Source organism: Python bivittatus, unplaced genomic scaffold (genome assembly GCF_059951505.1).
Source record: "Python bivittatus isolate LINGU-HERP-01145 unplaced genomic scaffold, Pbiv_v1 ctg000700_np1212, whole genome shotgun sequence".
Lineage (NCBI taxonomy): Eukaryota > Metazoa > Chordata > Lepidosauria > Squamata > Pythonidae > Python > Python bivittatus.
In genome coordinates, this window is record NW_028277098.1 from 71,231,175 (window position 1) to 71,244,750 (window position 13,576).

General features: G+C 39.0%; 1 protein-coding gene across 8 annotated transcripts in view; it reads right to left on the reverse strand.

The window, feature by feature from the left end:
* NAV1 (neuron navigator 1) overlaps nucleotides 1-13,576 on the reverse strand; it is a 297,342-nt gene that overhangs the window by 39,470 nt on the left and 244,296 nt on the right. For 7 of the 8 annotated variants that reach the window (XR_015798556.1, XM_088154273.1, XM_088154272.1 and 4 more), the window contains 6 exons: nucleotides 12,621-12,759; nucleotides 7,617-7,914; nucleotides 5,771-6,464; nucleotides 2,435-2,890; nucleotides 1,710-1,751; nucleotides 327-475 (listed from right to left, as the gene is read on the reverse strand). Coding sequence is in view for 7 of the 8 variants with exons in the window: in XM_088154273.1 (XP_088010399.1) it covers nucleotides 327-475; nucleotides 1,710-1,751; nucleotides 2,435-2,890; nucleotides 5,771-6,464; nucleotides 7,617-7,914; nucleotides 12,621-12,759 (1,778 nt within the window). In the remaining variant the exon portion in view is untranslated. The remainder of the gene's footprint in view (nucleotides 1-326; nucleotides 476-1,709; nucleotides 1,752-2,434; nucleotides 2,891-5,770; nucleotides 6,465-7,616; nucleotides 7,915-12,620; nucleotides 12,760-13,576) is intronic. The other variant, XM_088154270.1, reaches the window with a different exon arrangement.

Genomic DNA, 13,576 nt, shown 5'->3' on the forward strand with positions numbered 1-13,576 from the left:
GGAAATTACAGAAAAATGACACTTCCCTTCCATCAGGAACACAGAAGGAAGGAGTCATGGGAGTCCCCATGTGATGTTTCACTTTAATAATTTTTTCATCCAGTTTCTACAGACTATTCAAACGATCTCCAAAATATCTTGCAACCTGCTTCTCTGATAAGAGGCTAATCTTGGATTCTGGGTAAGTCAATAGTGCTAGAAAGAAGAAAATTAAGGAATAGAATTTGAAAATAAAAGTGGCATAGCTTCTGTTGGATTATACTGATTTAGAACAACTGACCTCTAGGGTTTCCTTTTGTAAGAAGGCAAAAAGAAAGGCGACTAACCAATATTTGTGAGTGGAGCTTTCCCAACCAATGGCATGGAGATAGCAGGAGGAGAGGGCAGTTCAGATGCATCATCCGATTCCTGCATTCCTCCAATTGTGTGTGAGTGTCGCCTCTCCTTGGTCTCTTCCTGGGGCTGGATTTGATACCTGCCAAAACCAAGGGATAGAGAGGGACTTAATGACAGAGATTGGCAGCATTTTGAAAGGAAGTAAGTGCCATAATGATGCAGTTTAACATAGTTAATTTAGCCAGTACCTATTGCATTAAGTAGGGATATTAAGATAATTTTACAATTCTCTGCTTGCAATTAAAATCAGATAGTTACTGCTCTACCTCTCCGTGGGATTCTTGAAATGCAACGATGTAATTTTTATATTCAAAGAAATCAGTTTAAAAGAATAGACTGTAGTCTGACATTTTAAAATATCACTGACTACAATTGCTCAGGGAGCACCTAATAATTAGGTCCTAATTCTAGAGTGATGCGAAGGAGGCATGGCTCACTGGAAGATAATAATCTATTTGGTGCTTTCTTATGGATGCTGGATATGTCATCATCATTATCCAAGACATCATTCTCAAAGGAAATAAATGAAAAGAGATAAACCAAGACTACAGTTATAATACTTAGCAGTGCAATTTTGTGGAAGCCAGTAGCAAAGGACTGGATTGCAGTGCATGCAATCATTCTAGTTATATTTGAATTCTACAACAGCTAGAAGTTCTCTAGGCTCTGCATTGTATTTTATATTGGTATGCACTTGTAAATTCAGGTTTTAACTTTTAAAAAAGAAGCCTTATTCACTTTTAAAAATATATTTTAAAAAAACTATTTCAATAAAGCAATTACATTTCTATTGTAGCTTTCAGAAGAGTAACAAAGACATTGGGTCAGAGAAATAATCAGAATGGATCCACTGAAATCAATGGGGCTTGTTAATCATGGCTAAATTGATTTCAATGAATCCATTCTGACAACTTGATGTAATCTATATTGGAATTACAGTTGGAATTGCTGTATCAGATATAATCAAGAACAGAGTCAAGAAGTCAGGGTTATAACCAGACCTCTAGTATCACATAATTTGAACAGAAGGAGGGTGGACTATAATTATAAATTACCTTCATGAATTGATTTGCTATGGGCCTCTGACTTTGCAAAGCCGTAGAATCTCAGGTTTGCTGTTTAAGTAATGACCATACAACAGGCTCATAATTATACAGCACTGGCTTGTGAGAAACACAAGCTTTCTTTGTTTGATCATCTCTCACTATCATAAGAACAGGAAGTTGGACATTTCCAACCCATCACTGATAATATTGGATAATAGATTTATTGGATCACCATATGATATTAACTGGAACACAAAGGACAATTACCTCAGTCCCTTCTTGGGTAACGTATTCCGGTCACGGTTAGAGCTGCAGGAAGAGAAATGAACAGCAGTGCTTGTTAATTATTTGCTTGAGTCCAGCTGTGGTTCCTGATAAGCAATAAGCTGATTGTGAAATTTTGGGAATAGAGATCCAATCTGGCTTAACACAGAAACCCAGAGTCTGTATTTGCACTATTTGTGCCACTGCAATTTTGCCATGTATACAAACAAAAGAATCATAAGCTAAAAACTATGGTGGATTTTAAAGGAGCTTCTCCTGCACTGGAATGCTATCATCCTTTTCTATCTCTCCATCTTTCTTCTTATTTAGATTAAAGGTAAAAACTCGTATGAGTTGAATTTGATGTCTGGTGACATGCGCACATCTAGCACATCTTTGTAGTTTGTTTGGCAACACAGAAGTGATTTGCACTTGTGATTTCTTCCAGGACATTTTTTTGACTTTCCAGTGTGGGTTAAAGCCCTGGAATTTGTTGGTAGCTTCTCATCCAAGTACTAACTAGGTCTGATCCTGCTTAGCTTTTTCAAGATCAGCCAAGGTTGGCTAGGTGGTGCCACCTGCTTATGATCTTATGTTATGAGAATATAATTGCAGCAATGTAACTGGACATGGTATCATAAAGATACCTCTTTCTAAAAGCTCTTATGGAACACTACCATGAAAAATATTCTACCCATAGGAAAGCTGCCCCATTTCCCTTCCTCTACCTTTCCAGATGTGTGATTCTTGGACTCCCAGTCCAGGCCATCTCACTGGATTCTTCCTCAGCAGCAACAGGAGGCGTAGAGGCAGTGGGAGGTGCAGTAGTGCTGCCTACAGAAAAGGCATTGTGCAGGTTCATAGGCATCTGTAAGGATTCCATGCTCCTGTGCAACCCTGAAAGCTTGGAGTACATGCGGGTTTCCTTGGGGATGCTGAACCCCCCCATGAGCTCCAGGCCCTGGGAGAAGCTAGCAGAGTTAATGTTAAGGACTGGAGCAGGGCTTGGTGTGAAGCATGATGTGAGATGGGTGCCCACATTTACAGTAGCTGGGTGTGACTCTTGCAGTTTGCCACTATGCAACTGATGGAGATCATTTGAAGAAGGGAGGTCTAGACTGTTAGAATTCACCTTGTCCAAGTTTGCCAAAGAAGGAGCTTTTACATAGCTTTTGGCAGCTGACCTGCAAGAGAGGAGAACAGTATTAAGACAAAGCTGTGGGCATAGTGTGGGACACTACATGCTTTGATCACATCATGTATTGTGAAAACATTATATCTAGCACAAGTACATTTAAAAATCTGCATACGTTGTTGAGAATAACAACTTTAAGCTACATCTATATGTGTATAAGAAGAAAATGCACCAGATTCACTACAGACAGTGCCCCTACTTGTGAACTTTTGTGTTGCAAACTTTCACTGATACGAACAAGAAGGACCCGGAAGTCAGAACCGGAAGTCAGGAGAAGGAGGGAAAGGGTTAGTCTGCAGCATGCTCCATTGCTGGATGAGGCAGGAGAGGGTGCAGTGGGAGAGGACAGGGGAGATGGGGCGGAGGTCTCCTGCCTTGCCTGGCAACACAGCGTGCCATACCCCACTAGCTCATCCTTCGCTCTCCTCCCCTCCATTACCACCCCCTCTCCTGCCTTACCTGGTAATGCATTGGCAGCAGAAATAGGGCTCCTCTGCCCATACCGCTATCCTGCCTCCTGCCTCCTCTTTTTTTTTACTTTTTACTTGGTTGGACTTATGAACAAAATGGACTTATGAACAGCCTCTTGGAACGTAACCTGTTCGTAAGTAGGGGACTATCTGTATCCTGTTGAATTGGGAGTGTCAGGATCATAGCACATTTCTGTAACTGAAGAATGTTTCTTTTCAGGAGATATTCCCATTGCCCCAAGTCATCCCAATGCAATGAGGACTCAAATCAGATATTGAGTAAGGCTTTGTTTTATTTAACTGTTCACACTGAAGAATTCAAACTATTAGGCTCTTTGGTTCTTAACATATAGTCACAGGAAGACCACAGAAATCTGCCTTTTCAGTCAGGTCATTGGTTCCTCTAACTTAATACTGTTAACACTAATTGGCAAAAGCTTCCCAGAGTTTCAGACAGGAATGTATTCCACTTCCTTAAGGATTTTGAGAGATTAATTGAGTTTGATTTACCTACAATATTTCCCTGGCAATATATACAAATGAAATATACACTAATTAGTAGTATGGCCAAGATGCTCTAGCAGCCTCCAAGCTACCTGCAATTTCAGCTTCCTTAAAAGATGCAGCGCTTGAACAGAAAACAGTTTTACAAAGTATTAAAAAGTGAAATGAAAGACAGAATTAGTTGTGGAGTCCTTGGTGTTCTCAGAGCTTGGTGGTTTGATTTCAGATGGACTCCACAGTTCAACCCTGAGCTACATATATTCTCTTCTATTGGTACAGAATTAGTTATATATTTGAACTATGTAATGAAGAAATGGAATGTCCTATTTTGGAGAATCAATGGGTCCAGCTCTTAAAAAATGTGACATATAATTTAAAAATGAAATTAATTCATCAGAAAAAAATATTTCATGTTTATTAGACCTCTCAGAAATGCTTCAAAATATCAGATTTTTTAATGTTGGATGTAAGAAATATTTAATCTTGTTTCTTTGTTCGTGATAAAGGATTTTTTTTAAATTTCACAATTTTAAAAAATACTTTTTTTAAAAGTATTCCATAGCCATCATACTACTCACTCATATTCAGCTTGTAATCAACTAGAATTCCAAGATCCTTTTTATATTTACCAAGCTAGGTATTCTCTCTATATATGTGCATTTGATTTGTTTTTCATAAATGAAAAACATCACCATTATATTTCATTGTGTTATTTTTAGTCCTACTGAGACTCCAACTTACTGAGATTGTTTAGAATTTTGTTTCTATGTTCAAGAATATTAAAAGACAATTTCTCAGTTTTATGTCACCTGCAAAGTTCCTCAAACTCTTTGTACAAATCATTTATGTAAGTATTAAAAAGGACCAAATTCTACTGTACCTCACTTGATACCTTAGTCTCATTTGATGAGCAATCTTTGGAATACTGTTTTCAAGGAATCTATGGATCCACCTAGCAGACATGCCACCTAGCCCATATTTATCAGCTTGCTTATCAAAATGTCATGTGTATCTTGTCCAATGCTTTATTCTAGCCCTAACACTCCAGACTCTGCAGTTTTATTCCCACAGCATTCTTGGATCAGAGTAGAGACAAAGTAAAGCACTGATCAAAAATGACATTTTTTTCTAGTAACTAAATAACAAAATTAAGCTCACCTTGTCTCCAGGATGGGCAGGAAAGAGTTATTGTGACCAGCAGACTATGAACTCTATGTCAGGTTCAGCTGGCATGGCACAGCGAACGCCGCTGCTCAGTTTCACCTAGTCAGTTTCACCGCCCCAGGCGCTAGCAGCAGAAAGGGGAAGTTCAAACCGCGAACTAATTGCTGACAGGTGGTGGTGCTTAACTCCAACCGCAAGCAGATACATTGTATCACCGCCGGCTTCCCTTAAGTGCTACAGACAAAGGGAAGCGCAGCGGCTCGGAAGCGCAGCGATCAGTGCGCAATCAAGAATACCCAGCTTTACGCGCAACAGGAAAACCCAACAAAGACAACAACCACACAAACAATGGACAGCAATCAACAGGACAAAAGAACCGGACTGAATCTGCCATTTGGGAAAGGGGGGATTACTGCAGGTAATTGGTAACGAGGCAACAGGGTAAAGCGTGGGAATGGGGAACCTATAAAATACCATGTAAGCTATGCCAAGCCAACCCTGGCTTTGTCTGTACCTACCTACGTTACACTCTAGTAAACTTCTTTGCTGAACTTGCGTGTCACGAGAGTTTCTTTGGAGCTGAACGGGGTAAACTTTACACTCTACACTATCCAAGAAAGGAAGCAATTACTCACTTGCCTTCGTATTTAAAATCCCCTTTAAATGGCATACAAGCAATATAAATAATTGTAAATTAAAGTATCTTATTGTTTAACAACCCCAGTTCCCACCTGAGGGGCGTTGGTGGCAGCTCAGCCTCTTTGGCAGGTGTCTGGTGGCCACTCTGAGCTTTTGGGGTGCTTTCAGGGGAGCCGATGCTCTTGAGCGAGGCAGAGTCCGAGTCCAGCGCCACTGCTTTGGCTTTGGCCTTCTCCTTCTCCCTGTCGGTTTGATTCACTGGCCCTGGGGTGCTCCGACTGGTGCCTATTTTAGAGGGCTCCTTGAGGCGTGAAACAGAAATGCCCCCCTTGGTACTGAGGAGGCTGGGATCAATGCTGCTGCTGACAGGACGTGGGCCACTTCGCCCACCAGTGACGCTCATGGAGCTAGACTTGGCAGGGCGTGGCAGGCTCCGGTACTGGATGTTGGTGCGGGCCCCTGGTGCCATAAACCCAGGCTCCCCTGCATTAGAGACATCCAAGCTGGTTTTCCTGCCATTGACGGGCTTGACAGGAATACTGGAGTTCTTCTGGATCTTGCCAAGTGTAGCTGAGCCACCAGCTTGCATCACTGTGGCAGTACCTGTTGCAGGAGGGGGTTTCTTGTTGTAACCAAAGGAGCCAGCCGTGGTGGTTCGTGTAAGCCCAGAGGGAGGCTTCTTGGCATCTGAAAGCCGATCTCGGCCAGCATCGGAAGATGATCGCTGCAGGCCAGCATTTTTCACAAACAGCTTGCTTTTGTCTGTTGCTTTTGCTTCAGGCTTACCTGTGAAAGGGAGTATGTTTTCAAGGACGGATCAGGAAACAACATTTGGAATAGATATAGGAAAGGTATTCCTATACATAGATCTTTAGATGAGAAAAAGAAGTTATTCCTGTAAGTATAATGTAAGAGATGAATGGGATGGGTTACCTTCAGCTTAGGGCCAAAGTTTGCACATCAGCCTTCTGTATCTGGACAGCCAAATCCTACTTTTGTCCCCCCAAAGCCCCACAAGATGAACCTGATCCATTCCCATAGTCAGTGGCAGGTCATCAAAGAATCTGATACAGTTGCCTCACTGGAAACTTGTTGCCTTGAAATGCTGGGTGCAACTTGAGGCAGCAATTCTCCAGGAATGTCAAGACATATTCTTTTTTTTTTTTTCTGTGATCTAACCATAAATGCACAAAAGAAGAAGTGAGGTTACGTATAAGAGCCTTAATACTCAAACAGCAAACAAGGAAATAGGGTAATTTCTAATATTTTTTTTCTCAAAAAGGAAGAAAGAGAGAGATGTTTGCCATGCTAGCCCAGTGTAATTGCTAAGCTCCTTCCCTTTGGGTAGAAGATAAATAATTTACTCAAATCTAACACTTTGGAGTTCCATATATCATATGAGCTAGAAAACACTCAGAGGAAGGAGAGTGTAAGTTTTTTCCAATACAATGTCTTGTTGATAGCTCATCCCTCTACCTCCTAGAAAAAGCATAAATGGCCTATAAACATGTATAGCACTCAGATATGAGCACACCTGATAGAAAGGAAAAGTGTTGCCGCATTTGTCTACCAGTATCAATTACTCAGATGTAGTAATGATTGCAATTGCAACATTTTTGCTCAGAATAGCTTTCCTCATTCTGGCACCCTTGGATTCCAACTCCCCTAATCCCTCAATTGTAATACTCAGTTGCCATACTGCCTGGAAGATAATGGGAGATATAGTCTGAAACCAGAGCAGCAAATTGGAGGTGGCTGGCTTAGAAGTTTCTTATGACCACAATATAACTGAATATTCACTGAGGTGCAACTGTAGATTCATTACAGTTTTTGGCCTTCTTAATTCCCTAGAAATGGTTATGCACTCTTGCTTGGACTCTGAAGATAAATGGGAAGCAATTAGAAAATATAACAATAAGATTTCACTGCCAATCTCACCTGCCACTTTAAGAGTCTGGGCTGTGTGAGTAATGGGGGAGGTCACTGCCACAGGTGGTGTCTTGCCCTTCTTCAAGGAGCCTGGTGGACCCAAACTAACAGGCTTTTTCAGCTCCCCACCTTTGGCAGGAGCTTCATCACAGCTTTCAGAACGTTCCCGTCGCCACTTGGAGGAACTGTGCTCCATTTTCAGGCTCCCACTGTCATAGTCCATCTTCTTCTGGGTCTTCTCCTCTGGTTCACCATACCAGTTCAGTCCACTCTCTGCCAATGACCGTTTCTCAGAATCTGTGCGTAGCTACAAGGCAGAACACACTGTCAGTTGGACATTTCAGCCTTCCCATCTGTGATATTCCCCAAGATCACACATTCATCCACCTAGTTCAGAAATATTGTAACTTGGTGGCAATTCCATAGACCCTCAGTCCTATGTTTCTAACTAACTCTACCCCTGGTGATTCAAGCGATGCCATGAACTGGAGGCTGTGAGTGTTTGGGTGGGGAACAACAGGCTTCACTTGAACCCTGGCAAGACTCAGTGGCTCTAGGTTTAGGGCCCCATTAGTTCTGGGATTATGCTATCTTTGGTGCTCAGTGGGGTGGCACTACTCCAGATAGATCTGGTGCGCAATCTGGGGGTACTCCTAGACTCACGACTCCTGCTCAAGGAGCAGGTGGCAGTTGTGGCTAGGAGGGCCTTTGCACAGCTTTGTCTTGTGTGCCAGTTGCACCCATTCCTGGACCAGCAAGCCCTGCTTACAGTCACTCATGCCCTAGCCACCTCCAGATTAGACTACTGTAATTCACTTTACATGGGGCTAGCTTTGAAGAGTATCCAGAAGCTTCAGCTGGTACAGAATGCAGCAGCATGGGCAGTTGTGTGTGCTCCTAGAACAGCACATATTACACCTCTGCTCTGCGAGCTGCATTTTGCTTCTGGGTCCAATTCAAGGTGCTGTTTTTTAACCTTTAAAGCCGTTCATGGCATGGGATCAGATTATTTGAGGGACCGCATCTCTCTCACTACATCAGCCCATCCCATCAGATCTAGCAGAGAAAGCATGTTGAGGGTACCATTAGTTAGGGAGATACATTTGGTGGGTCCCAGGCATTGGGCCTTCTCTACTGCAGTGCCCACCTTGTGGAACATTCTTCCCCCCAATATTAGATTAGCCCCATTCCTTTTGACTTTCTGGAAGTCCCTCAAGACCTGTCACCAGGCCTGGGTCTCTCAGGGAATTGGAGACATGCTTAGATGGCTCCATTGCTGAGTTAGCTATCCTTATTCTCTCTTGCCTAGGGTTTTTATAGGATTTGTATAGTTGTTTTTTAAATCATATTTATCTTTTAATATTGATTTTTATATTTTTATATTGATTGTTTATGTATGTGTTGTTTATATTGGATTGTTGTAAGCTGCCCAGGGTCATTTTTCTGTGAGATGGGCAGCTATACAAATTTGATTGATTGATAAATCAATCAATCAATCAATCAATCAATCAATCAATCAATAATCCTCACAGTGGCCATACCAAGGGCTAGCCTAGAGCTTTCCTGCATTTAAAGCACATATTTCATTGCTTAGCTGCAGCTCTTATACTATCAAAGCCTCCAAAGCCTTTCAAAGCACTGAAGAAACATCTGCAGAATCAAATTTTATTTTGAAAGGCACAGACCCCTCCTGCATTGAAGGACAGAATTCAGAGCAAGCATTTAGTATCTGCTGGATTTGCATTTTTATTCTTCATAATAAGCAACACAGCATATTAGATGAAGATAGGCAGAATGGTTCTACTGAAGTCAGCGTGGCCTAGATCATGCATGGTTAACATAAATCTTAGTGATTTTCATGAATCTACTGTAACTGTAATCAGATCTAGATTCAATCCAGTATTTTAAGAAAGGATACACAGATGAAAGAAGAATTAAAGAAATTCCCAAGCAAGAAAATTATTTCACAACAGTAGCTATCTATGATAACAGTAAGAGAAATGGAAATAAAAATGAATTATGCAAAATAAAAGAATTTTGAATTTGCAAATAAGCCAGGGAAATGGTTGCATATAAACTGAGAAAAGAAAAAGAGAAAAAAATGATATTAAAATTCCAAGATGTAAATACTATAATAACAGAAATTAAATTATATAAAGGAGAAGAAATTCCCCTGGCAAAGGTTGGTGAATATTTGAAGAACAAAATTTACCAAAGATCATAGAAAAACAGAAACAATTAATGAATGGATCCATTACAATGAATGGACCCATTACAATAAATCAAAATTGGGAAAGTGCCTGGACCAGATGGTTTACCAGCCTCTTATTATAAACATTTTGAAGATTAATTTTTAGAACCATTGCAAGACTTGATGAATTGTTTTACCAACTGGAAGGATACCAGATAGTTGGATGGAGATTAATGCAGCATTAATACTTAAAGAACGCCAAGACCAAAAAATTATCGCTCAATATCATTACTGAATAATGATTATAAGTTATTTACAATTATTTTAGCTGAGAGAATGAAGATGGTTTTACAGGACTTTATTCATGAAGATCAGTGTGGGTTTTTACCTAAAAGACAGCTAAGGGACAATATTAGAAATATATTGGATATTTTGGAATACTTAGAACAACATAATGAAAAGCTAGCAGCATTGATTTTTCTTGATGCAGAAAAGGCCTTTGACAATTTGAACTGGATTTTCTGTTTAAATTTTTGGAAGATACGGATTTTGGTGGGAATTTTATCAAATGGGTAAAATCAATTTATACCTCACAAAAGGTACAGATAATTGTGAATGGAGAGTTAACAAAACCCTGTGAGATACAGAAAGGGACTAGAAAAGGATGCCTCTTGTCACCATTGCTATTTATTTTAGCTTTGGAAGAACTGGACAGAGATATATGATGAGATGACAGAATTACTGGAGTGAAGATTAAAAGAGAAACATATAAATTACAGGTGTTTGCTGATGACCTGGTAATAATTCTGGAAGATCCTCTGGAAGGAATAGAAATATTAATGGAAAAACAAAAGGATTTTGGGGTGTTAGCTGGTTTTAAAATTAATAAACAAAAGATGAAGATGTTAACAAAGAATATGAAAATGGAAAAACAAATGGAATTGATGGAAAAAATGGTTTTAAGATTGAGAAAAAAGTGAAATATATGGGTATCACTATGGCTAACATGAATTGTATGTTATATCAGAATAATTATGTTAAGACATGGAATGAAATCAAGGAGGACATGTTAAGATGGGAGAAATTACAACTGTAGCTGGGGAGAAATTCTGCGATAAAAATGAATGTTTTGCCTAGAATGATGTTTTTTTTAAGACAATACCTGTTTTGACAACTGATGTATCATTTAAGCAATGGCAGAAAGATATATCCAAGTTTGTATAGCAAGGGAAAAAGCCAAGAGTTAAATATAAAATACTTCAAGATGCAAAGGAAAGAGGAGGACTGGGACTGCCTGATTCTATTTTGCAGCCTGCTGCTTGGTCTGGATGAAAGGGTGGGTTTTGCTGAGAAATAAGAGAATTTTAGAATTAGAAGGGCACGATATGGTTTTCTATGGTATGATAAAGTTAAGGTTAATGTAGACTTTAAGAATCATTATATTAGAAGTGCCATATTGAGAAAATGGAGCAATATAAACCCAAACTGTGCCTGAAAATGCCTTTATGGGTCTCAGCACAAGAAGCATTTTGAAGGAAAGAAACAGTAGGTAAAGAAAAATGGTTAACTTATTGAGAATTGTTAGAACAGGAGTATGGAGAATATAAGATGAAATCAAAAGAGCAACTGGCTGCAGAGGGATTTAGTTTTCAATGTTTTTTGTATGCACAATTAAGAGAAAAATTAAATGTAGATAATAGGACATTTGGAATTGAGCAGCAGAAGACAGAATTTGATCTATGTACAAAGGATGAACATGCAATTGCTAAAATGAATACACTTTTATTGAAATTTGAAATGGAAGAAGAATAAGTGAAAGACTGCATGATATAATGGGCTAAGAACTTTGGACACAATATATTGATGGAACAGTGGGAAAATATGTGGTTAAAAGGGTTGAAATTTATATTATGTTATAATCTAAAAGATAATTTTCATAAAATGATGTACTGTTGATATATGACTCCAGAAGAATTGTATAGAATGTATAAAGATATTTCAAATTTATGTTGGAAATGTGGACAACATGAAGGGTCATTTTATGCCTGGTACATTTGTAAAAAAAAAACCCCAGAAATTTCTGGATTCAAATACATATAAAGATACAAAGAATTTTAAATTGAAACCAGAACTTTTCTTGCTGGGCTTAATGGACAGTCAATTGGAAAAGAACCAAAGAAGATTATTCTTATATATGATTACTGCTGCAAGACTATTATATACGCAAAAATGGAAAGACTCTGAAATACCCACAATGGAGGAATGGTTGGCGAAGATGACAGAATTAGCAGAGATGGCAAAATTAACTTGTTTGATTAGAAAAAGATGAACAACTACATTTATCAGTGACTGGAAACCCCTTATGGACTTTTTGCTGAAAAAAGAGAAAAATAAACTTGTGATTTATGGGTTTGAAGATTAGAAAGGGTAGCTTATGGAAAGAAGGAAAATATGACATAACCTTAGAGAGAGAGGATAAAATAGAAATGCATGTATTACCACTGTCAAAAAGATTGGAAGCCACTTCTTTACAATCTTTTCTTTTTTTTCTTTCTTCTTCTTTTATATTTCTATTTCTTTTTCTATTTTCTTTCTTTTCTAATATTTGTATTGTTTTTATCTTGTTAAAAATTTCTTCAATAAAAATTATATTAAAAAGAAAAAAAAAGATGCACAGACATATCTACCCCAGCATTTTTCACTACTGGCCTGAACTATATAGGAGTGAGGTAACAACTTTTTTCTCTGGTCTCAAAATTTGTTGGAAAAGTACTTTTCAAAAGGTAATGTTTTTGAGCACCATAAATGTTTGGTCTACCTACCGCTATGGCAGAGTTTCTGCGGGAAGCTGTGGGGGTGGAAGGCAGGGAATTGAGTGAAGAACTGGCATTGAATTCTTCCGAACTGAGATTGTCTGAGGCATCACTGAGGCCACTGCTGATGGAACTACTTTCATCCCAACTGGAAACCAGAGAAAAGATCTGTGGTTAGCAACATTTAGCACAGAGGTACTGCTAAGCAACCAAATTGATTTTCCCTACCCAACAAGGTCCAGGAGGGGAAACCAAGGAGCAGTGACTAACAGTTGTAAAATAATAAATTGATTTGCAAACAGAGTGTTCCATCCTACTTCCCAAAACACAAAGCAAAAATAAAGCAGGAAGACTGAACAATAATACATTTAATTAATTAAAAATCACCCAATATGAGCCAAACCTTAGTAATTAAGTTCAAAGAAAAAGTTGCCAAAGACATTGACTATCTTCGGACAAAGAGTTCATGCTCTGGATCAGCTGTGTTCAATGTGGTGCTTCCACGAGTATTGGACTTTAGTTCCAATAATTCCCAGCCACCAAATACTACAATGAGTTGGGATTATAGGAATTATTCCAACATATCTGGAAGGCATGTCATTGGGGAAGGCCACTCTAAATTATTTTATTTATAGATTCATTGGACCTTAGCACTCTTTTACTATCTTAGCCAAGGTAGGCCAAAGAGTGATAAGAGGATTGATAGTTTCCACTATTTCCCCACTTAGGAGGAGTAAAGATGATTCAAAATGCCAGCTCGTGCATGACACACACAATTTCAGTCCTGAAGGTTAATAAAAGAATATAAGAAAAAATAAGGCAAATTTAACCTGATTTAATTGAATTGCAATAATTACCATTTTATAGACACTAATGTAGATGGAAAACATAGAGAATTCCTATCTAAAAATGACCTAGTAGGTTTTGAAATTACTCCTGCCCATCCTTTGCTCCAGTTCGGCAGC